General features: G+C 38.6%; 1 protein-coding gene across 32 annotated transcripts in view; it reads right to left on the reverse strand.

Moving 5' to 3' along the window:
• ank2a (ankyrin 2a, neuronal) overlaps positions 1–21,987 on the reverse strand; it is a 72,098-nt gene that overhangs the window by 29,359 nt on the left and 20,752 nt on the right. For 9 of the 32 annotated variants that reach the window (XR_013654440.1, XM_078943804.1, XM_078943800.1 and 6 more), the window contains exons 1-35: positions 20,189–20,662; positions 18,644–18,745; positions 14,384–14,482; positions 13,198–13,296; positions 13,021–13,119; positions 12,727–12,912; positions 11,077–11,100; positions 10,178–10,276; positions 9,970–10,068; positions 9,757–9,855; positions 9,452–9,649; positions 9,183–9,281; positions 8,962–9,060; positions 8,749–8,847; positions 8,382–8,579; positions 8,155–8,253; positions 7,855–7,953; positions 7,199–7,396; positions 6,990–7,088; positions 6,560–6,658; positions 6,382–6,480; positions 6,186–6,284; positions 6,021–6,093; positions 5,802–5,852; positions 4,671–4,797; positions 4,504–4,582; positions 4,310–4,413; positions 3,287–3,322; positions 2,682–2,906; positions 2,456–2,554; positions 1,832–1,986; positions 1,514–1,725; positions 886–1,093; positions 446–542; positions 107–335 (exon numbers count right to left, since the gene is read on the reverse strand). Coding sequence is in view for 31 of the 32 variants with exons in the window: in XM_078943804.1 (XP_078799930.1) it covers positions 107–335; positions 446–542; positions 886–1,093; positions 1,514–1,725; positions 1,832–1,986; positions 2,456–2,554; positions 2,682–2,906; positions 3,287–3,322; positions 4,310–4,413; positions 4,504–4,582; positions 4,671–4,797; positions 5,802–5,852; positions 6,021–6,093; positions 6,186–6,284; positions 6,382–6,480; positions 6,560–6,658; positions 6,990–7,088; positions 7,199–7,396; positions 7,855–7,953; positions 8,155–8,253; positions 8,382–8,579; positions 8,749–8,847; positions 8,962–9,060; positions 9,183–9,281; positions 9,452–9,649; positions 9,757–9,855; positions 9,970–10,068; positions 10,178–10,276; positions 11,077–11,100; positions 12,727–12,912; positions 13,021–13,119; positions 13,198–13,296; positions 14,384–14,482; positions 18,644–18,745; positions 20,189–20,323 (4,221 nt within the window). In the remaining variant the exon portion in view is untranslated. Of the gene's footprint in view, positions 1–106; positions 336–445; positions 543–885; positions 1,094–1,513; positions 1,726–1,831; positions 1,987–2,455; positions 2,555–2,681; positions 2,907–3,286; positions 3,323–4,309; positions 4,414–4,503; positions 4,583–4,670; positions 4,798–5,801; positions 5,853–6,020; positions 6,094–6,185; positions 6,285–6,381; positions 6,481–6,559; positions 6,659–6,989; positions 7,089–7,198; positions 7,397–7,854; positions 7,954–8,154; positions 8,254–8,381; positions 8,580–8,748; positions 8,848–8,961; positions 9,061–9,182; positions 9,282–9,451; positions 9,650–9,756; positions 9,856–9,969; positions 10,069–10,177; positions 10,277–10,672; positions 10,813–11,076; positions 11,101–12,726; positions 12,913–13,020; positions 13,120–13,197; positions 13,297–14,383; positions 14,483–15,085; positions 15,351–18,643; positions 18,746–20,188; positions 20,663–21,987 lie in introns of those variants that run through there. The other 23 variants (XM_078943802.1, XM_078943786.1, XM_078943803.1 and 20 more) reach the window with 21 other exon arrangements.

A 21,987-nucleotide genomic window follows, 5' to 3' on the forward strand; every position in this document is an offset into this window, starting at 1 on the left:
CGACTTATATCCAACATTTAAACTACTAGCGTTTTATATTTTTTCTGAATATAAAAGAACAATTGGGGAAATTGGGTTTGGGGGATATCTGCTGATTATTCTGCACCTCAACATCTCGACTGCGGGCAACTTCAGCAAAGTTCTCTTGCTGCTCCAAGGTTTTGTCCATCTTGTCATCTGTCATGCAGAAACAGCGAAGTCGAGCCTCTATAGGATCCAATGTCTTGGCAAATATGACAAATTTGGCCATGTATGGCACACAAATGATTTCCCTGTACAGCTGAGAGCCAAAGTTAACAGACTCCTGGACCTGTCTGCAATCTATAAGCCAAAACCTGTGAATAGGAATCAGATTGTAAAATAGGAACTGAAAAATAAAAATAATCTGTAGTTAGGGAACAGTTACAGAAAAACCATTTTGGGGAAAAAAATGGCTGCAATTTACCTTGCTGAAACATTTGTGGTAAAGGAAACGCACTGATTGACAAAGGTGAGAGGGGTGGAGCCAGTGATGTCCTCCCATTGGGCAGGAGTGGTTCCGCCTGGAAAACAAAGACCATTGGTTAAACATCCCATTATATTTTATTTGATCAAAAAACACATTGAGTGCAAATCAAAAAGCACTCAAAACTGATCAATTTAAATTAACAGAAAAATTAAAAGTAGAAGACAATATATTTTTAAATCTTTCAACAAATTTTAGCACATACAGAAATGATATCAGCAAAAACAATAACTCACACACTTAAATAATTTTAAATATCCATTTGAAGAATCTAAGACAAGAAGACCTTGCAGTTTGAAAAACAAAAAACAGAGATGTACCGGTAATCAATATGTATATAATATATAGACAGTATATATATATTTGCATTCAGTACCTACCTGTAATACTACAAAGCAAACGTAAAGTGGGGGTCTCCCCACTGTAGACTGTACTTGGTCCATCACTGTTAACGCTCTTGGGAATAGGGATTGTCATGGTGATTGGTTTATGGAACTTCCTCCGTCTGGGTTCCAATGTGACAATTGCACTAAATGTGGCTTTGTTACCCAGAATCTTTCTCACCATTTCAACATCAATAGGTTGAGCCTGCGAAAACAGTACATCTGTCATGACCAATCGGAAGCTAATTGCACATTTGGTAGATTTATTCTACGTCTACTACTTAGATGATCATCTTTAAAACTCTAGAATATGTTGGACAAAGGACTGGTGTTTCTGTATTTCTGTTAGGTCTTCTTTTGTAGTTTAAGCTGCACGAGGAGCCTATGATTTTTTTTAAATCTAAATAAAAAAATAGGGGTAAAGAATGGGGTACAAAAACCAATACATTTCATAGTAAGACAATTTTCAAGGACTAACATTTTGATGAGCTGTCACACACATTGTCTAAAATGACATTTTAGGTTGGATGTTTATTCGCAAAAAGTGAAAACTGACATCTGCTACCGGTAATAGGCCCATAAAGTTTTACAAAAAAGTAAAAACTATTACACTGAAAAAATGTACCTGAAGCCCAACTCTGATTTTCTTGGTGAGAGCACCTTCAGGGAAGACAGCCTGGACTTGGGGTACAAGTGTACTGCTGAGGACCCCACCCTCTGGACCAATCAGATTACTGTCTTGCTTTATCCTCGAAACCACAGCAAAGTACTGTGGGAAATCTCTGGTGATGATACGGCATATTCTTTTTTTCTTGAGTTCTTCTGGAGAATCGAGTTCTGAAAAAATCAGAGATGTGTGTTTTATGTATACTGGGTCATTAATTTTTGTGCATTTCTTGATTTATGACTGTGTTTGTTTGCATTTATGAACCAGTATCCTTACTTTCATCCATGCCGTTAAGGATCTGGTTCAGCTCTTCTTCGGTGAAGTCACAATGATGTTCCTTCCAGTTCTCTCCTGTTTCACTCCGTAAGATCACAAGCTCCCTCTCTGTGCCCCTCAGAGCCGCAAAATGGGGGATCTCGACAATCACTGGCCTAAAAAATGGTCCAACAAGTAGAACAATATAAAAGTTAGCAAAAAGGGAAGTGGTAGAAAGACACCAGTGATGACTTTAGGGAAAAGTATAGCCTGGATTTGCATGATCTCACAGAACTAAAATAAAACAAAATTTAAATGTGAGTTTTTCATGCTCGTTGAACAAAAAGAAACACTGTAAGAGAAAATTAAAAAAGAAAAAAAAGATAACATTGATTGGGCAAAATCCAAATTAAGATAATGATGAGTATTTGTGAACTGAGAAAAGCATGAAGACTCAACATCTAACAGGAAGACATGAAAACATCTTTCTCAAGTTGAAGCAAAAAAGAAACCAAAAACAGGAGGAACACATATAAAAAATAATAGATAAGTACATTTTATAACAAAAACAGGGGAACATAGTTTATGATAGGGGAAGTGACCAGGAATCCAAGGAAGTAGGAAGTTCCCCTTATATGATCCTACCCGAGGAACTTGGTTCCTGGAGGACCCAGCTGCAGAATGCGGCTGACCAGGCTCTCACCCTCATTCAGAGGGGGAGGAGCTGTAGGAAGGTGGAGCTTACTGATCCATATGCAGCACGCGGGGGAAGTGGAGAAGAAAGAATGAACACACCACACAACTGTGTAAGCACACCCACACAAACAGCTACACGAAATCAAGCATTCGGCCCTGAACTCGCGCGGCGTACCCCAAAAACTGAGCCCCGGTGGGTCCGACTTCTATGATTCGACCGGCAAGCCCTTCGCCCTCCACCATGGGGGGCATGGAGGCCAAACGATGCCTCTTCACCAGCCTGCATGTCACCCGTGTAGGTGCAGAACACTTCCTTGGTGGGACGATGATTCGCAGGCCGTTGTGGCGACAACCTCGCATTGCTCCGCCTCTGGCATCAACCATAAAACTTACAAGGAAACTGAAAAGGAAAAACATTTGTTTACTTTTTTTACCTATCAACAGAAGAAAAAAAACTAAGATGTTTTCACAGATTTTTTTTTTAAAAGATCAAAACTGTTGCATACAGCATCAATGCACACGAAGAAGCCATAATTTGGAGACATATTTAAAGCTACTGTATAAAAAAGAGTATTGGTAGTATTTGCCTGTATCTCCAAAATCCAGAGACTGCGCAACATCATGTCCACAGTGTCATCCCCAGGCAACACATACAAGATCATGCTTTACAACCATGCAAAAGGTTTGTAAGGAAATCCTTAAACTATGGCAACCGGAAGGAGCGTGATAGTGATAGGAAGAAAAAGTAGCAAAAAAGGGAAAATTAAAAAAAAGAATCACCTGCTGTTGTCATGGTCTAGGCATGGAGAAGAATGGCTAGAAGCAGAGTACAACACACACATTCACAATCACAAATACCAAAAAGTATGACAAGTAAAGCAACAGGACAGCATGTACAAAGAAAATAAATTAAAAAAAACAAACAAGAAAAAGTGAGAAAATCTAAGCAGGCAAAAGGTCAAAGCTACAAAAAAGGAGAAAAGAAGGAAGGAGACAGATATAATGGACTGAGAAAACAGAAGTAAATTTAACTTCATAAAGATAAAATATTAAAAAGTGTAAAAATATAAGATTTGGGTTAGGATTTCAAAATAAAAATACCAGTCCATGAGGGCTTTGTTTGTAAAAGAGCTATTATAAAGCAGATTCAAAATGTGATGATATTAAAGCAAACTGTTGTCCGATGTCCTCAAATTTAACACTATTGTGCTTCAGATTCCTCCCTTCCATTTTTTTACATGTGGCTGGGCTGTACAAATATCAAACAAACAAGAACGAACAAAAATAGTTAACAGTTAAAGCACAGAAGCCAAAAATTTACATAAAGACAGAGCCCCTCAAACTGAATCCAAATGCTTATCAAAACGTGAAAATGTGGAGAATGCTAAAAATGTTTTAATAAGTGTCACTATCACACTGTACTTTTGAGTGAACCTCACATAACATACATCAAAAGTTTATCTGTGAAGATGAGTACATTTAGTAGATTTTTCCCCCTGCAAGTTTCTGTGAAGTTGCGTTTCAGATCGAAACATTTGCAAAAGTCCCATTTGTTTCTGCATCCCTTTAAAGTAAAATTATTCTTCATTAGTAACAATTAGTAACAATGTCAAAGACTAACAAAGGGTGCAGCAGTAGCTTTATCACAGTCATTATGAGCAATGTCTTTATTTTTTCTTTTAACATGTGAATTTAAATAAGCCACGCTTAACTAAGTTATGTTTATCTTGGCTTTTGAAAAAAACTTTTTTCTAATTTCTACACATTTAAACTGCATGCCATAATGCATGTGTGGTTTTGTACCCAGAATGCAGCAGACTGGAAGAGAGCACCACATTATCTAGGTGCTCAGCGCCCCAGCTCAGGCGAAATGACTCCTTGTCGTGTTCTCTGGCCAGCGCAGACACCTGCGGACCAATAAAAGAAAACCACTGGTCAGTTGGAGTCTAAGGAAACATTGTGGAACCGCAAACACTTTTTGAGTACTTTGTCCCCACCTGGTGGCTTGTCCAAACTTCTTCAATGAGAACCCCATCTCTCTGATGGAAACTTTGGTGAATGGGAGTGTGCTGGGGCCTGTTAAAAACCACCATTTCAGAGGGTTTGCTTGTATTAACCTTATAAACAGCTCAACTCTGTTAAGTGTCCATGTGTCGCTTGTAACCTGTCCAAATTGTGGCTCATATAGCTGAAGCTATCCAGATAATGTCCTGGCAGAGAGTCGTCTCCCAGCTCTCGAAGGTCCTCGGCTCTCAGGTATTCTCCTCCATCACCCGTCATTGTGTCCTCACCTTCAAAAACAGACATCCAGCACAACTTTATGAGCAACTGATACGTTAACATCAACTTCAAAGCGGACAAGATGCAGTGGCATAAAACCAAGCATTGTGTAGTTTTCAAATATAACCAATCTCAGGCATTTGTTGGTTAGTTTTGGCACTTGTTAGTCAGGTGCAAGAACACAAACTCTGAATTTCACAAGTTTAGGATCCAACTAGGAGAATTAAATAATTTTATATCATGATATACAAACACTACACACAGTAACATGGGATTTAAAGCTGAGGTATCAAATGCCTCCCTCATTTGTAGCCGTTTAGACATTTTTTTTAATGTTTTATTTTTCTTCATTTTTCGAATTTATTTCCAATATGTAAATAACAAAAGTGGAAAAAAATGTCAACAACAGAGCTTAAACAACCACAACAAAACCAAAAATAATTAAATTAATATTGTTTCTAATAAAACAGTTTAGGGATATTGGAAAGGGAGTGGGCGGAAGGCCAGTTGATATTCATTCTCTACAATAACTTAGACGAACAAGGTAGAATGAAGGTGATAACAGAAAATACATTTAAAAAAACTAATAAAAAAAACCTTGAACTCATTTTGTATTGTGGTCTAAAGATAATTAAAGCTTAAAGTTGAAATATATTTGCTAGTTTGGTAAACATTTCCAATTCTTTTAGTTTAAAAAGCATTCTCCCCACACGGAGAGCCAGTTTGCCTCATTTTTGTTCAATAAAGGCTTCAGTTAGCTTTCAGAATTACCTATTAATGTGCACTTTGTAGTTTTTATCTTTTAAACAATCTTAAACACATTTTTAAAATGTTCTCTCCTTTTTGTGTTACCCAAACATCGATGTGGCCCTCTAGTGAAAATGCCCCTCCCCCCAGCTCATTTGAGTTAAAGATCTCTGCTTAAAATGGTTTATCGGACAACTTTAGTATTTTTAAACAAAAATAAAGGTAACACTGCACACACAGCGGACAGAGAACATCCACTCTGATGTACCTTCCAGCTCCACACTCATTTCACATAATGGTTCGTCTTCCACCCTCAGTGCTATCAAAAATACAAGTTTCAGATCTGAATCCTTAAAAATTACACCATTTAAGATGACTTAACACATTCTACTGGTATAGCTTTATTTTTTATTATTGCCTGGAAAAACTGAGCTTATAAAGACTATAAATCTAGCATCCTAAAGATTTTGGGGAATTATAGTCTCACCTTCTTCATCTGACACATCAAGGTTCTCTGTCATGGTCTCTGGGACATTAAGCTTGTGTTTCTCTGTGACCGTCTGACCAATAATAGAAAAAAGAACAAACAAGCAATACTTTTTATAGTATTTCTGTGAGTGAGCTGTGAGTCTGAAAGTTGTTACAGGCTCACCGTGGTGGTAGTGATGACCTCCTCTGTGACAACTCTGAGTGTGTCCACCACAGAGATGTAACCCAAACGTCTAGCAATCGAAAGTGCGGTGTTCCCATTCTAACCGACAAAAGCAGCATTTGAGAGAGTTCAGAAAAAAAAGAACAACATCAAAACATAATAACAAGAGCATTTTCAGGCATTTCTCATTTCTTACCACTGTGGTGGTGTTGGGTTTTGCCCCGTGCTGAAGCAAAACATTGATTATGTGTGTATTCCCTTGCTGTGCTGCCTGGTGAAGTGGAGTGTAGCCATTCTAAGGAAAGACAACCGGTAGTTTGTTGGATAGCATGTAAGATTGCATGTAAGATTCAGATATAAGGTGTGATTGTTACCTTTGTTTTGGCATTCACACTGGCACCTTTTTGTAGGAGGAAGTTAACTATTTTGGCATTTCCATAATGGCATGCCACAATCAGGGGAGTGTATCCGAGCTGCAGTGTAAGATAAAGAGGGAGAAATGTTTATTATCTTTAATCATGTCCGGTATGTCTTTTAATTATGACAATAAGAACGCCTTTAAATAAAATCGGATCTGACATTACTTGTTTCTAAAGAAAAAGAAAAACTTTCCCATCAAAGCTTTCAATACCCCCAAAGAGCCAGCAGGTGGCAGATTTGCAAAGACACGTGAAGACCATCAGCAAAGACAGTAAAAGAGGTAATATTTTAGAGAGTAATATTGTTCATGTGCACATGTGTAGTAATATGTTTTGATCATTTTCTGTGAGTGTTTAGCTGTGGACTAATGCACTAATGCAGTACTTTAGTTTGCTGATCCAAATTGGCGTCATGTTTGGCCAGAACTTCTGCTGCATTGACTCTGTCCTCTTGGGCTGCGAGATGCAATGGAGTCAGTCCACTCTGAAACACGTAAAGGACAGATGTATTGAAAAGGAAATGCAAACCTATCCATTTCCACGCAGAACTGTCTTAAAAGATTAACATTAATCAAAACAAACTGTGTGTTTGACCTTAGTGGCAGTGTTGACATGTGCTCCTTTGCTCAGCACCAGGTTGACCATCTCCGCGTGTCCCTCCTGGGATGCCAGGTGTAGAGGGCTGACCCCCTGTTTGGTTAAAACATTGGTCTCTGCTCCATACTGCAGCAGCGCTGAAGCAATGTTTGTCTGGTTCTTTTTGGCTGCAATGTGGAGAGGAGTGTAGCCATTCTGGAAAAGACATGAGATAAATTGTTACAATCAATCAGTTAAAGTCAAGGTCTGGGTATTACAAGCAAAATAATTATTTTTCTTTAACTCTGCTTCAGAAGTTCCTGATTTAATTCCATCTATAATTTGTGTACCATAAAAAAACCTAATTTACTTTCAAGTTTGTAATTTCAGCCCAATTGTATTATGGTCTATTAAACACTTTCACATAAATATTGGAATAAAGTGAAGAAAATGGGAAACTTGCTTCATTTTTATGAATTCTTGGATAAAAATAATTAAATATTTTTGTTGCCTGAAAAAAATCTAAAGAATTACTTAAAATCAATGAATTTTGTAAGGATCAATTTAACATTAATCAGTTTCTAAGCTAAATTAAATATCTAAACAATACTATCAACACAGCAAAGTTTGGAATAAAAGCTACGTACTAAAAAAATTGAATCTTTCTGACTGACCTTAGCAGTGGCATGAGGCGAAGCTCCTTTATCCAGCAGCAGCAGAGCCACCTCTTGGTTGTCATAATGAGCTGCTACATGCAGTGGAGTCAGGCCGCTCTATAAGAATATATAAAATATATAAAAAGGTGGATGTATGGATTTTAGTTTCCTGGGATCAGGTAGCATTTCTAATTCTTTTTTTTTTTTTTCAAAATCTATCAAACTTAAACAATAAATCATCAGTAATTGCAGTTTCCTGTCCACTTAATAGCTTTCTGAAATGATCTGATGATGTGCAATCATTCATCTTTGGTTCACCTTGCCAGCATCATCTAGAAGAGCTCTGCGTTGAAGGAGAAGCTTGGCTACATCAAGGCTTCCATATTTTGCTGCTACATGGAGGGGAGTGAATCCTTTCTGCTCAGGTAGAAAAGAAATTAAAAAGACTTATCAGACTTTGTTATTTCTTTTTTTGTTCAGTTAGTTTTAGATGATTAAAGCGCACAATCTTTCTACATGGAAGCCACGTGTCCTTCTCTGCTCACCTTGGTGGCCAGAGAGTGTGAGGCTCCGGCCTCCAGCAGAACAGCAGCGGTCTCCACCTGACCCTCTCTGGCAGAGATGTGGAGGGGAGTGTAGCCGTTTGTGGTGGCAGCATCAGGGTGGGCCATATGTTGCAGCAGAAGCTGGACAATATCGGTTTTCCCTAAACGAGATGCAATGTGGAGGGGAGTTTGGTCCTCCTGTGGTATTGGGGCACCAACATTTTAGCAAGGGAGGGGGAAAAAAAAGGCAATCATTTAAAGTAGCCCTATGATCAAAAATGCTCGTATGTACCGGTAATTTAATTCATTGAATCTACTTCATTACTCTAAATGAAAATACGCCTGATGATGCAAACAGCCAACTCACCCTTGCCACGGCATCCACTAGGGCTCCGTTTCTCAATAAGCAGCGAACTACCTCCATCTGTCCTGCCCGGGCTGCCATGTGGAGAGCCGTCTCACCCCGCTGACATGCAAAGCATTAAAGATTCAGACACTGATGCATTGGGGAATCGAAATCGACGTTGGAGAAAATGCCAAAAATTGAGCGGAGAAGAAAAATGAACAAACTGTTACTCACTATGTTGCGGACATCTGGAGAAGCACCGTTTTGCAGTAGCAACAGAACAATGTTGAGGTGGCCCATGAAAGCTGCTACATGGATGGGTGTCAGTCCAGACTGAATCCAATGAGATGGTGGGAAAGAAGAGAGGCACTGAGTTCAAATGTGCAACAGCAGAAAGAGCAAAAGTTCTGTGCTTCTGCACGTTTCTCCGAAAGTCACACAAAAACAAAGCTCACCTCAGTGATCGCCTGAATGGAGGCACCATATTTAACAAGAAGCTCCATCACTTTCACTCTGTTTTTCTTGCAAGCGATGTGGAGAGGAGTAAAACCATTCTGGCACAGAAAACAAGGGAAGTTTAACAGCTGGGAAAAATAGCACTAGACAGTTCCATTTTCTGTATTTATTTCAAAATTTGACATTTCCTGAGTTGTGGGGAAAAAACTGTACTACAAAATGTGGGATAAGCTCTTTTAACAAGACAGTAGTTCTATAAAATATCTACCAATGCTCTGGCATTAGGATTGGCCTTTTTGTCCAGGAGGACTTTGGTGACTCTGTAGTGACCACAGTGAGCTGCGACGTGCAGCGCTGTGAGGTAGTCAAGCGTAACGTCATCAACTGGCGCCTGATGCTGCAGCAGGAGTTTCACACACTCTATGTGGTCTCCCTGAGCCGACATGTGCAGTGGAGACAGCCCGTTCTGGATGAGTGCAAAGAGAGAGGTAAAAAAAAAAGTGAAGCATCTATTTCAGAATCAAAATGTCCAAGAAAAAAGATTGAAATCGTCCCGAACCGACTGTAACCAACCTTGGTTCTAGCTAAGATGGGGGCTCCTCTTTCTAGCAGAAGCTCCACTGCTGGGTCATGTCCGCTCCTGGCCGCACAGTGCAGGGGTGTCAGACCATCCTGTGGTCACATAGACACACAAGGACATTTATAATATGGAGTCAGTCGAGCTACATACCCATTTAAATAAAACTGAGAAGTTTGAATAACTGCTCATGCTGAATTACACCGCACCCTTGTTTTAGCATCTATCTGAGCACCTCGATCCAACAACAGAGCCACCATGTTGGTGTTTCCTCTCTTGGATGCCACATGAAGAGGTGTGATCCCATTCTGACAAAATAAAGAAATAAAAACAAACGTTTTAAACTTGAGTTAATAGCTATCTTTCATTTCTGGAAAATGTTATTCTCAGGAAGAGAGGAAAATGTTTTGGCTGTACCCTGGCTGTGAAGTCCACAGCAGCTCCTCTGTTCAGCAACAAGGTAGAGACATTCACGTTGCCATAGTGAGCAGCGATGTGCAGGGGGGTGAAACCGCTCTGTTTATGACAGATAAGGAGAATACAGAGCAAATAGTGAGACAACAGGAAGGAAAGCAAGAAGGTTTATCTGTGGTAAATTCATGTATGAAGGAAGAGTCAGCATGCTGACAAAAACGCATGCTTCTGCAAAATAAAACAATGTGGCACATGCCGTGTTCATTCCCAACTGAGCTTCCATTTAACAGCAACTATGTGCAAAAACAAAACAAAAAAATGAGGAAAAAAATAAAGCTTTTTGACAAGTTAAAAGAAGATTTAAATAAAAGACAAATTACAAAATAATGCACAACTAGAAACTATATCTGCTTACACAAATGAATGTACAAACGAACATTTAGCTGTGAGCAACACAAACATCTACAATTAACAATCGTGGGACGGGGAACTCCTTACCTTCCCATTCTGAGAGACAGGGTGCAATTTAATTAAAAAACACAGTTAACTTAAAGATAAAGTGTTTCAGAATAGAAAAACAGGTGACATGCTGAGAAAAAGACTCTTAAACAAAAAAAGTGAAATCAACTGGTTTTGTTTACTGTGAAGCATAAATGAATCTGCTTAAATGAAAAACATGTCATTTGTAATGTGGTTTAACATTTTTACTTAAAAAGGATGCTTTAAAGTCAGCCATGCAACTTGTGGTACAGCATAGTGAGCTCCATGCAACCAGAATCATGATACCCAAATCTGACGTGCAGGAGTTTTCTACATTGGAAAAGAGTTAGGACAGAAAGGCTGAAAGAGATGGTCAGGAGGGCTAAAACAAAATGAGGTGAAGGGAAGACCAGTCTGTATACCTCTGTGGTTCTATTGACCATCATCTGGTTACGATGCATAAAGAGAAAAGGGGGAATAGGATGTAGGATCGTTAGGGAAACAACTTTGAAAGCACATGACAGGGAAGGAGAAACTACATGAAAGTAAATAATGAAAAAGAAAAAGAATTTGAAAATGTTTTGACATTTTATTTCATGGTTGTTGTTTACTTTATGTCAGGTTGGAGCTTTTTTCAAAGTGTTCCCAGTTGTCTTTTAATTTTGATTATGCTGTTTTTAGCCAAAATTTAAAAAAATCATTTTCTAGTGTATGCAGAGCGATAATAGTTCAAAAAAATTTGACTCTGAGTTTTGGGCAGAATTGTTGGCATAGAGGAACCCCGCCCCCCTTCCCCTCCCCGTTGCTGTGAGCTCTCTGTTTTCGTGCTTCCAGCTCTTCACATCCCCAACCTAACATTACCAGTGCAACAAAAACGGTGAGCAAATTTAGAGCCATCCAGCCGAACAGCTTTGAACCAGATAACATCTGGGATGAGGCAAACGAAGATGATGTACATGGATCTAGTCGTCTACAACAGTGTTTTTCAACCTTTTTTGAGCCACGGCACACTTTAACCTTGACAAAAATCTCCAGGCACACCAGCATCCAAAAATAAAAAAAACGAGAAACTCATAGTCTGCATTGATCTACAGCCCCTCCGCAATCTCACATGCTTTTTTTGTGATAATTATTGTGGCAGAAAAAGTTGGAAGCTGCAGCTGTTTTTTCTAAAAGATGTAATAAAAGTTAAGTTAGAAGATTTAAAAACTGTTTGATGTGTGTTCGTTGTGGTTTCAAGACGTTTAACAACGAAGATTCATTGTGCGCTGAGACGCTGTCACTTTAACCCAATGCATCATGGGAGATGTAGTACAAACAGCCGCCAATCGCAGATAGACTTGCTTCTCTGAGCTTCATGGTTTTGTTCACTTGTTCCACGGTCTGGTACCGGATTCTGTGGAAAACTACACCGCTAAAGATGAGCTTTAGCTGGTATTTTTGTTAGAACTGAGCGACTTAATGAGCAGACTCATGACAAGGAAGTGAAGACTTTAAGCACTTCTGATTGGTCAGACTGATGACGTGTGATTAAGCCTCCAAGAACAATTGGTGGAGACAGTTAAAGGGGCGGGGACTTTTCCAAAAACGTCTGAAGCTACGGCTAAATTGCGGTACAGTCATTCTTATCAAAATGTCTTTAATAGAATCGAAAAAACACAAAGGAAAAGTATTTTACGATCATTAATATTCCTAACTACTCAGTATTTTATCAGGGCCCGTTTGGATGAACACAGAGCTGATATCCTGGAGATGGGAAATGTTTTTAGATCAGTTATGACCAGTTATGACCTTGGAGACCAGTTGAAAAACACTGGTCTCCAAGTGGATGCATCAGAAAGGAGTAGTTTCTTGTAGTTTCTACGTCACAAATACACTCTTTTTCAAACTGCATTTTTTTGTCTGCTCCTGATAAACAACAATTTAAACAAAAAATACTAAAAATAGAGCCTAATTTTCTTTATGTATGTCCTCCATAATGAGAAAAAATGCCACAAAAACAAAAACCACCAAAAACACCATTTTTATCAGAGTAGGTCTTTAAATACCATCATTTTTTTAGGCTTCCTCACCTTGGACTGAACATCAGCATTGTGGTCATTCTGAAGCAGGAGCGCTGCAGACTTGGTGTCGTCCTTGCGGGCTGCTATGTGCAAGGCTGGCAGGCGAACTTTCCCTTTGGTGTCATGCTCCAACAGGAGGGACACTACGGAGTTGTGGCCCTGCTGGAGAGCGATCGCAAGTGGAGTGAAGCCGTCCTAAAGGGCAAAGGTAAAAAAAAAAGAAAAAGTTAGAAGAATGATTGTGCAACTAATCAGTTAAAGGTAAAAAACCTTGATGAATTCTGGGTTTTTGCTTAAACACACTTCTGTTGCAATGCTTTGGTTCCCTTCATTTTCCAGAAAATATCGCACGACCTCCAAATGATTCTCCTGCGCTGCCATGTAGAGTGGTGTAAAGCCATTCTGAAACGGTTCAAATGCAGACATTTACTATACAAACTTACATTACTTTCTATAATTCTTTATAGTAACACTTTCCACCTGTGATTGAGCGTTGACATCCGCTCCTCTTGACACCAGGAGTTTTACAACTTCTTTTTGTCCAGCCAGTGAGGCGATATGAAGAGCAGTGTTTCCCTTCTGCAAAAAAGAAAGCAGGGTTAAGAGAAACAATAGAATCCACAGCCTTTAAGCATATAAGCTCTTTGAAAAAAAGAGCTGACTGAAAGAAGAGCAAGTATAGACTATGATGGAGTCAGTAATCTCTGACTTTAAAATTCAAAATGCCCTTTAAGACCTGTGAAAGCATCAACTGCTGTTTTCACACACAAAAAAAGTCCTCTCAGCTAAGCAAAAAAGCTACAAAACAGATGTAGTGACATCCATAAGATTTAGTGAAAAAGAAAACAATTCCAAAGGCATGAGAGGTTTGCGATAAGTTCTAAAAACGGGATGAGCAATATTCCTTTTGTACATCTATTGCACCTCGGATGAGGCTTTTTGGCCACAATATCATCAGAGGTAAAGATCTGCAGCAGAGCAGAGGTTGATTTCACCCTTTAAAACGGGGTACAAGGGGAAGAAATGCTGCCTAGAGGTATTCAATTTTTTTCTTTTTTGAGCGCGCCGCATTTTAACATTTCAAGGTTCAAGGTTTATTGCCGTTTGCACATACAGCACATCGGAATTTTTCTTTGGCATCTCTCAGATCGGGGTGAATATAGAGCAAGACAAAAATTTAAGAAGAGCATTGAATTAGATACCAAAAAGTACAAAAAAAATATAAATATGAATATTGCAGCGTTCAAACCTTTTCAGAAGAAGAATTATTGCACTTATGTGGAGTTAAATTGTTATTTGCATTCAGTGTCCAAGCTGGATTTCTTTTTAAAAACAAAAGTGTTGAAATGGTGCAGAATGCCACACAACATATCGATGTCAGTCCAAGGACACGAGCAGCATGTTGACACTATCTGTGTCAGCTGTTCATGAGCTTTTAAAGGTGATGCATGAGGTCTTTAAACACCGATAGTGAGCAGCTGGCCAAGCAGCATGACACACACCGAGATGTCTTTCTCTTGTGTCTTTTGACTAAATGCAGAACCTCCATGAACACAGTGTGATTTGTTAAAACTAAAGTTTTGGTATTGTTACTAAAATCTTGTTTTTTCTTTCCACTCAATGATCTTTCTGCATGAAGAAGACCCCTGTGTTCCCACGGGATTACCTTGGTGGCTGAGTCTACAGGTGCTCCTCTCTGCAGCAGTTCTTCCACCAAATCTTTGTGTCCCTCTTTAGCTGCCAAGTGTAACGCATTGAGTCCATTCTGGAAGAACCAAACAAATACTGTGCATTTAGCGTCTTCCATTCAAACCAAGATCGCAGAAACCTTAATAATTGTTCAGACTTTTAAAAACAACATTCAGTCATTCCAGAATTTCTAGATTTCTTGGACATTTGGACATACTCACTGGGTATGTTAAATAAGAAAGAAATTATTTGTCTTCTATGAATGCTAATAAAATTAAAATTATGCAAAAAAAAGTGTCCTTCTGAAAATATTCAGTAAATTGTGCAACACTACATTATAGGTCATTATGGAACATATCTAGTCATTATTTTTAGTCTACTCATTATCTGAACATTAACTGCAAGCCTGTAGTTGACATTTTCAAAAAACAGGCTTCATTTCCCAACTTTGTCTTGAAATCAGAAGAATGATATTTGTAAAAATGGGTTTGGCAGCTCATATAGACACCAAAAGAACACATTTTCCTCCCCTCTGGCATCCTCCGTCTGAGCATTACATCAAAGGTTTCAGTGTCATCAGACTCAAAGGAGAACAGGATAAATATTTTACAGTCTAAACTTCTCCAAACTAAGCTCAACTGAGACAAATGTTTGCATTTAGCGCACAAGAAAGGTTCACCTCATCATTGTTTTCCTCCATCCTGAAGGTAAAGTGGTATCTTAAACCGCAAGTCTGTCTTTCCCTGCTTTTCCGATCTATCACAGTTTCTCAAATCGTGGCTTTAAAGAAAACGAAGATCCCTTTTAAGTCCTCGCCTACTATCTCTGCTGGTCCTCACTGTTTGCCCCTTGAAAGATCCAGATCGAGATTTGCGTCCGCCAGATCCAGAGGATGTAATGTGGGAGAGAAAGTGCCATGGACCCACATCCTTCACCACTTCCCTCCCTGGTCCATTTGCAGCATGTGCATACACACACTCTTACCAATCATAAATAGAGACACATCCCCTCTCCTGCGTCCTGAGTTGGCAAAGGCCAGACGGCCAAGACGGTGTAATATTTCTGCACTGTCATAGAGACATGAAGGATACACGCCAACATAGTTACATTTAGGAGCTGCTGAAAATGTCAAGCTGTCAAAGAGAAAAGTGGGGAATCTTCAAAGGCCAAAGCTGTTAGGGTGGGTTTTCTGTCTGAGTGACTTATGATAACCCTTTTAAAAGGTAGAAAATGACACAGCATGACTGAGCTGTAAAATAAATTGATTACAAAGACATAGATAACAAAAAAGATTCTAAAAACATCCAAACTATTTGACACTTGCAAAGACTTAAAACCTCGTTTTTCTGGACGTTCAAGATGTTTTTCCAGGTTTTAAGATATTTATGGTAATTATTTTTATAATGAGTCAGAAGTATTTTGCTCCATACTCTTGACAATAGAAAAACGTGATTTACAAACTCAAAGAAACTCAAATAGCATTGTAACTTTTGGTTCAGTTTTAAGGATATATTTTTTTAAAGTTCAACATGTTAGACTGTCATTCATTATCATTAGTTTGGAAACAGAAAATTAGATTTATGTTCTCAGAAAAAGTGCAAGTTTTAGATTTTATGGAGGATTTATTAAGAAGGACCAACATGTTTAAAGATGGTCTTCTCATTTTGTTCTCATTTTGCTCCTAATCAAAATGAACTGCAAGTACATAAAAACTAAAAAATATTCAAGCAATTTGCTCAGAACTATAGCAAAAGATACTTATTGGGCTGTATAACATTTAGCTTTTAGTAATTTGATATAATATTTAGTTGTTTTAGTTTCCTTTTTGAATCCTTGTGTGGAACTCAATTTTACTACTTTCTTGTCATTTTCTTCTTGACATTAGTGTTCTTTCCTTATTTTTGGCTACTTTTTTTGCAGTTTATTTCTCATTTCTGAAATTGATAAATAATCTTTTTGTGATGTTTGCACAAAAGCATGGCAGTAGAAAAACACGAGAGAATCTAGCCAATGTTAAACATGTTGAATCTTTCCTGGATTTCATTGTCATTGTGAAAGGAATTTTGTTTTTCCATTGTTTGTATTTTTGTTGCACTGTCACTCATCCAAATGTTTAAACAGATGCTTTATGATGATGGCATCAGTTTTTCTGCATGGTGGATTGTGACACAGCAAAAAAAAAAAAAAGTCTGCACCACATTTATAACCACTGAATAAGCCAGGAGACATAAATCAGCCATTAGAGGACCACACATATGTAGACTCTCAGACTCAAATGGTCTAAAGCTCCTTTTCTTCAGAGTCAAGCTGCGGAGAAAAGCTTCATTTAGCTAATGGACGCTGCTTTGCGCTCCACTTTCAGGACAAAAACTGTTGGGCTCCGTCCAACCCAGATTAATATTTGAGCTCCATTTGACCACTGACCTTCAACATGATCACACATGGTTATATGTGGTCACAATGTTGCTTCAAGGACACCCCAAGTGTCATATGGATTTGGCAGAGAGGAGAGAAAAGGCATGCAGATTAAAAAAAAAAAAGCAATATCACTCACTAGGGATTAACAATGAAATAGATTACGGGGAAAACCTGACTCATAATTTTGGAACATAACGGTTCACAAAAATATAGCTCATGCATCCTCTTGAATTCTTATTCAATGTTTGAAACTAAAACCAAAAGGAAATTAGACGTGTTTCTCCTGCAGTCCACAGATCCAATGGAAAATCTGAGATTAGGATTTTATGAAAAGATGTCTTTCTATAAAATCTGTGCTATAGAGGTCCATTGTCGTATGACTGGGACTCTCCTTATTTTTTTATTAAAGCAGGAAAGCCTCCTGCCTTTGGCACCAGACCTTGGCTGCATCCAGAAGGTATCTGCTTTCTAGGATTGGACTCCTCAGTTTTTATTGGACACAACTACTGTGGTTCCAACTCTTACCAGATTTAAACAGCGCAAATCCACAAAACAAGATGAATAAATATAAATGCTTGAATTTAGTTTTGCATTTTAAAACACACTTTTCAGTTACAAGCAAATCTATTAACTAGTATTTGCACTAAATAAGCTGCTTTAAAGATTGCTTTAGTTTTCACGTTTCTATGTCTTTAAAAAAATAAAAATAAAAATAATAATGCTGTGGCGGTTAGCACTCTCACCGCACAGCAAGAAGTCCCATCAAATCCCATGCGTGGAGCTGATGTTCTCCTCATGCATGCTCATGCAATTAACAGTCTGAGCCTGATTTTCAGGCTCAGACTATTAATTTTACAGCCGATAACACAAACTTTAAGCTTGAAGTGACTTTGTACACCCCCCCCCACCCCCACCCCAGAAAATATGCAATTAATAAGCATTTAAAGAAATCATTGAAAAATTGGGATTTTTCCCAGTTTACTTATTTTGCGGTCAAATAAACTCACTTAATTTTATATTGAATGTATAGACGTTTAGGCTTTTATGTTTTTATGCATGTCAGTGGATCACAGCCTTCTGATACCATCAAAAAATGAGCTAACAGGGTCTCCATTTGGGACAGGCCCCACTGAGGATATAGGCGAGAATGTCCATCACATGTTGGTCACCTGACAAAAGTCTCAAATTCAATCATCTGACTGTGTGAAATACTTGGAAGGGCAGCACTGCCCTGTTAAAGGACAGAGGATGTGTGCGTGTTTGTGTGCCCTAAACAAAAGAGCTGGTGTCCATAGCAACAAACAATGGAATGATGGGCCGGCACCTGCCAGTGCCTGGCAACCATCCAATCACATGCCCGTGTATAAATAGCTGCTTTTAATTTGCAGTAGAATTATACAGGAGGTCCGTGTAAATATGAACACCAGATTGCAACACGTGTGTCACCATCCGAGAAGCCAACATCCTTCTTTAGGCTGTCTTATGACTGCTTTAAATCACTGAGGGATGATGGCTGAAGAATTTCACGCTCTGCTCTCCGCACTGATCTGTATAATGTAGCTGAAGGTGGGTGGGGGTGTCAGCTGACAGACCCCCCCCCCAGGGATGATCAGGGAAGTGGGTTTGATGGAGACGGGCCAGATGACACATGTGCTGGTCTGTTTTTGACGTTCTTGCATTTTCATCATTCATTCTGAGGGTCATCATTCATTCTGTTCTCTTAGTCATTAGTTCTTTGATATGTCTATGGATTTGCAGAATTACAATCACATCCACTTTAATTATAACTTGTGCTGAAGCTAGTAAATGAGTGTCTAACCTGGTTACAGGTGCTGATGTCAACTCCATTTTTGAGGAATTCCAGGACTTTGTCGGTATTTCCTGCTCGAGCAGCACGGAGGAAACTTGTGTTGCTGTCAGACTGAAGGAGACAGACAGAAAAATGGGTTTCATTTCAGAAATGGAAACAGGCAAAATATCATTTTTGACAAAACAAGCAACACCTCCAGACCATGGGGGGTTTCAGCACGAGTCATTCATTTGGATTTGATTCTTCTCAAACAGACAATTTTCTTTATAGTGTGGTTTTTTACCAAATGTAAACATTTTCCCTTAAACCGTGACACATCCCTCCACAAAACAGATTACAAAACCAACATGCACAACTCCTCAGGAAATGCTACCTGCAAACCTCACACTAAAGAATGTGATGAATTGCTGTATAAAACAAACCAAAAAAAAGTGAAAGTATATGAAAAACTGGGTTTCTGTAACTAGTTGGAATGTTAACTCCCTCTTTACAGATCCATGACTCCACGTGGCCTACTTCTCGAAACAGTCTTTAAAATCCAAACCCCCTTAACATTCCACTCTAGCATACCACGCAGCAGCCAAAAATATCTCCCCCAAACACTGCCAGAGTTCAGAGCCCAAACCTCTAAGAGTTGCAGCAAATATTAAGGTTATTTTTCTATATGCATTTACTTATTTTTAAATGTTACAAAAACTGTCATAAAAAATGCTAAGGCTCTAATTTAACATAACCTTTTAGCCCCAATGTAAAAAATGACATCATTTGACTAATAACCAGTAGCGAATGACTTTTTTGATGCTTATTAGTAATCAGGAATACAGTTATTTATTAACTTATTTATTCTATAAAAATGACATTTATGGAATTTACTGGATTGATTCAGATTATTATCTAGAATAAATTGACCTATATCAATTGTAAAACTATAGCTCAGTTTGATGCTTTTTTGCTTGTTGTGTGTTTTCTTTTTTTTAGAAAAACCTCCCTATGAACTAGGGCTTTGTAAATAAACTAAAGTGAATTAAGTTTTGCTGGGAAATAAAACCCCGGATGTAAACTTTTAGTTAAAATTAAACCACCTGCAAACTTCTGCATTATTGATTTGTTTGTTTTTTTAAGGTATTTGTGTGTCAGGCAGACCCAGCAGGGTCTTACTTGTAAGGTCAGGAACATGATCACCTTAAGGACCCGCCCCTTACAAAGGCCAAACATATTAGGACAATGTGAGCGCATGCAAGCGTGAGCAAAGTCACAACAAACCTTAAGCAGAAAAGTGGTTTAACCCTTGTGCTATCTTAGATGACCCCACCCTTACCTTGACATGTTCTCCCTACCATGACAAAGGTGGATAAAGGTGGACAGATTTCATGTAATCCATGGACACCAGTGAAGATCACAAATCAGTGAAGAAAAAAGGTTCAGCGCACTGTCTAGTGGGTCTAGATGACCCAACTCCCAACGTTAAAGTGCCTAGGATAGCACAAGGTTAAAGGCATCAAGGCAGCAAAAGTAAAACAAAGCAGGGAAACTTTTTTTTCCCTTTCTTCTTACCAGTAAATTATCCACTTCGGTCCCAAAGTCAGCAGCCTTGTAGTAATCATTGTTTAGGTTTAAGTCATTGTCATTTTCACCAGTCTTTGAGCCTTTATCTGAACCACAGGCTTTACAAGCTGCTGCATTACCCATAGTTACAATCCAACTCAGAATCTGAAAACCATGGCTCTTCTTTACTCACTTAATGACATTCTAGAAGTTTTGATCCATTAAAGTCCTTCTTTGTAGCCTTTCACTCTGTATCCTGCGGTAAAAGCTTTTCCATTATAACTCTCTGCAACCTTCCTGCACAACTTCACATTAAACCCCTCGTTCAGACCTTCTAAATATTCTGGAAAATTCTCCTTCTTGGTTCTTTAGAACAACCGGTCGCTTGTCTATATTCCATATATAATTTGTCTCAGCCTTCTCCTCCCTGCTGGCTCTGCCTGTCTGTTTCCTGCCTACCCTACCTCTACTTCGCTCTCTGTAGGTTAACAACTGCATACATAAACATTTAACCCTCACAGTATATCTCGTCTTGTCTATTTTTACTCCTCTAGGTCATCAGTTCTACCAGGTCCTGGACCTCTGCTGCACGTGGCCAGATCAAGGGCTGCAACAGCTGGGTTAGTCAGAATGTGGAGTGCATTGCCAGGAACGCTTTAGAAATGCACAAAAAATAAAATCAACAGATGGACTAAATATTAATAATATTTACTAAAGCCTTAACTTTTTGGTTAATGCTAAACTAATATCTGTTTTGATCTCTTTTGCTTTCTCTTAGTTATACTTTGGTACACATAGTACTGTCTGAAAGAGACATTTTACTGAAAAAGTACTAAATCTCTTGTCTTGAAGGTCTTAATGAATTATAATAGTACCGCTAAAGACCCACTCTAATGAGAATTGTGTTAAGTGGTGTTTTTAACATGTTCTTGCTGCTTTTTTTATGTTGGTGGACATATTTAAAGAAAATTAGGCTTAAAAGTCAATTTCTGAGTATTTCTGTATTCAAAACGTTGTGAATCAGGAATGGATAAAAAAATCCCACCTGGAAAAGAGCTTATGTGTGACGTGGAAAATACATTGGGCAGGCCACAAGCTCCCTGCTCTGCTTTGCAAAAAAAAAAAAAAAAGGTAAAGGGGGGCGGGGTTGCTTTGCACCAACTGTCCCGCCCACAACTCAGAGGCGAACTCCAGCCGCTCTGGAAAACTATGTCCTAGAAAACGACACAGGATTCTTGGCTTTGGTTAAAAACATCATAATCATAATTGGCTTAGAAAAGATATCTAAAAATAACAGTTGGACTTTAATGGTTCAGTGCTCCCCTTTAAAATATATTATTAACAAATGTATGGACCCCACCACATAACTGATCCAGTTATGTGTTCACATTTGAAACTAATCATTTTCAAATGATTTCTCTGACTAGTTCCCAATAATCTTATTTCCAATCAAAGTAAATATCTAAAGACAGACCAAATGAAAGCTGATCTAACTTCAGATGGATCACAGGATTTTTCTAAATATGACTTTTATGATTTTAATAAATCCCACTTCAGCAGTCATTAATCGCTCAATAACCCTGCTCCTTTCAGGTTTTCCAAAACATGTTTAATCTGATTTTATATTTAGACTATGTTAGGAAAAAAGACAAAAATGGCAATTTGTTACTGTAGATAAATAAAAGGCTGCAACACGGCAGATTGAAGCACACGGTCAGAGCACTTAAGCCCTGCGTCAGTTTGCCCTTCTGGTGTTCCTGTCCCGTATAGTTGAGGGCCATTCAGGGTTTATCGTCTGCACGGACTGT

Source organism: Oryzias latipes (assembly GCF_053564925.1).
Source record: "Oryzias latipes strain Hd-rR chromosome 1 unlocalized genomic scaffold, Olatipes_Hd-rR_3.1 chr1_Y".
NCBI lineage: Eukaryota > Metazoa > Chordata > Actinopteri > Beloniformes > Adrianichthyidae > Oryzias > Oryzias latipes.